The 2,223-nt window shown below is 65.1% G+C and overlaps 1 protein-coding gene across 1 annotated transcript; it reads right to left on the reverse strand.

The window, feature by feature from the left end:
* Positions 1-1,538: 1,538 nt before the first annotated feature.
* On the reverse strand, positions 1,539-1,826 carry MNEG_16517 (hypothetical protein; the record flags this gene model as incomplete). The annotated part of the gene is made up of 1 exon (XM_014035013.1): positions 1,539-1,826. A coding segment is annotated over one exon (288 nt), but the record flags the coding sequence as incomplete, so codon positions are not given.
* Positions 1,827-2,223: the final 397 nt, after the last annotated feature.

Genomic DNA, 2,223 nt, shown 5'->3' on the forward strand with positions numbered 1-2,223 from the left:
GCCCCCCGCCAGGTGTTCGTACTCGAGCTCGTCATCTGGGGAGTCATGTGACGACGGTCAAATGGTATCGATGCCGCCCGCGGTGTGTGTCAGAACCAGCACTCATTCGGGTCCAGTCCACCTCCCAGTACACCCCTGGTTGCCCCCCCCCCCCAAACACGCACCCACGCCGTCTTGCCCCGCATCCAAGCGTCAGAGCGCAGGGCGCAGCTGCACGACCGGCTGGCAGCAGCAGCAGCAGCAGCGCGAGCAGGCGACATGCTGCGCGCGGTCGACCGCATCAGCACCCAGATTTTCACTCCGCGGTCGACCCGATCAAGCGACTCTCTGGAATTCTGATATCGAATTTCGAACCTCACCTGGCCAAAAGCAGAAGTTCAGTGCGTCGAGAACGAGGAGGTACTGCAGCGTGTGGGGGCCGCCGTCGTAAAAGTGGAGCTCTGCGGTGGGTGTGGCGGTGATGAGAACGCACATGGCGCAGCGGAGAATGGGCGGGGTGGGGTGTGGTGAAGAACACAACGGGCGCTTCAAATCGAAGTAGGGGTGGGTGGGGATGGGGCGGAGGGAGGTGGCGGCGCGAGGTCTTACGGTGTGCGGCACTGCGGGCGGGGCACTGCTGTTCGTCCCTCGCTGCCCGTGTCGAGCACTGAGCACGTTTGTGCCGAGCGGCAGGACGGGCGCGCCGCGCTCGCGCATGGCGAGAGCGTGGAGGGCCCGCGGCGCTGCTTGCCGCAGCCCGCCGCGCTCGCAAGCGGCGGCTGGCTTGCGCCCAGCCTGCCAGTTCCGTTTCATGCCGACCGCTTTGCTGCGTTTTGGGGGCGGTGGTCGGCAGGAGTGATACCCACCTCGGTCCCAGCCGTGCGCCGCGTTCTGCTTTACGGCATCAAGCTCCTCCACGAGCTGCTCAGCAGCAGTTTGCAGCGCTGCGATCCATGCGCGGTTGTTTGTTGTGACAAGGGCGGCGGCGACCGACCGGTGCGGCGGCAGCGGCTGCCCAGTGCGAGTTTAGGTCGTGCTGCACTGCAGTACCGGCCCGGTCAGCGTGGTCGGCGCAGGCGCAACGCACTGTCGCACCTGCATCATCTATCGTGACGTGCTGCGCCTGATCTACGATCCAGTCTGCTGTGGACGCCACGGGCAGCACGGCGGTGTCGGCACCAACCATTTCTGCCACGGTGATACGGAAGAAACGTCTGGCCTGTGCTCTAACCTATCAGCTCTGCATCAGATTACAACTGACGATATAGTAGCAACGCGGATCAGATCAGGGCCGGATCTGGAGTCCGATGAAGACTGTGCTACAATCCCCGGGACGTGCGAATAGCATAAGGGGTAGATCGTGGCATGTGAGCACCGCCAGCAAGCCGGTTGCCACAGCTGCCCGCCTTTGATGGCCACAGCGGATGCGGCTTTCATCAGTTCAGTGTGGCTGACATCAGCAGGACTCTCCGCTGTTGGCTGTCCCCAAGCTTTTGCTTATAATGCGGTGCAAACACGTTGTGGATGGCACGCCTGACCCCACAGCTGTACAGCTGGCGTTACAAGTCATCGTACGACAGGAGCGGCTTGATCGGCCCACCGCCACCGTCCACCGCCCCAAACCCAGACCCTGCCCGCCCCGCCGCCGCCAGCGGCAGCAGCGCCAGCGCCCCGCCAGGGCTGCCGGCCCCCAGCAGCATGACGGGCACGCCGCCGCCGCCGCCGCCGCCGCCGCCAAAAACCTCCCCGCTCAAGCCGTGGGTGAGGGCGGCCGCCGGCGCCCCGCGGTGGCGGCCGCGGCGCGTGGGCGGGGCGCCGCCGGTTCGCTTCCAGTCTGGCAATTCCCCCTGCGGAGTTGTGATTGCAGGTGTGCAGAAGAGCAAGAAAGGGGTTGATGGAGTGTCTGCGCATTGAAGTGGTCCAGTGTCTGCTGCATCTATTTGAGTGCAGGAACTGTTTGTGTGAAACACCCCCAGCCAAGAGGCCGGACGCCGCGAAGGGGTAACCCCCGTCGACGCTCGCAGCACCTCCGCTGCACCCCTGCCGATCCACGCCCAACCGCACCTGCCGCGCTCCGTGCCCCAGCAAGACCCTGGATCAGCAAGCATCCACAACCCCACCCCATCGCTGTCAAGAGCTGGCGCTCATTTTGCTGCCTCACAACAGTCCCAACAGCCCTTAGCTGCAGACCCCAAGCCTTGCCGCCCCCCCCCCTTCAGAACCCGGTCGTTGCAGGCCCCGCAC

The sequence above is a fragment of the Monoraphidium neglectum genome, assembly GCF_000611645.1.
Source record: "Monoraphidium neglectum strain SAG 48.87 unplaced genomic scaffold scaffold06459, whole genome shotgun sequence".
In the NCBI taxonomy this organism is placed as follows: domain Eukaryota; kingdom Viridiplantae; phylum Chlorophyta; class Chlorophyceae; order Sphaeropleales; family Selenastraceae; genus Monoraphidium; species Monoraphidium neglectum.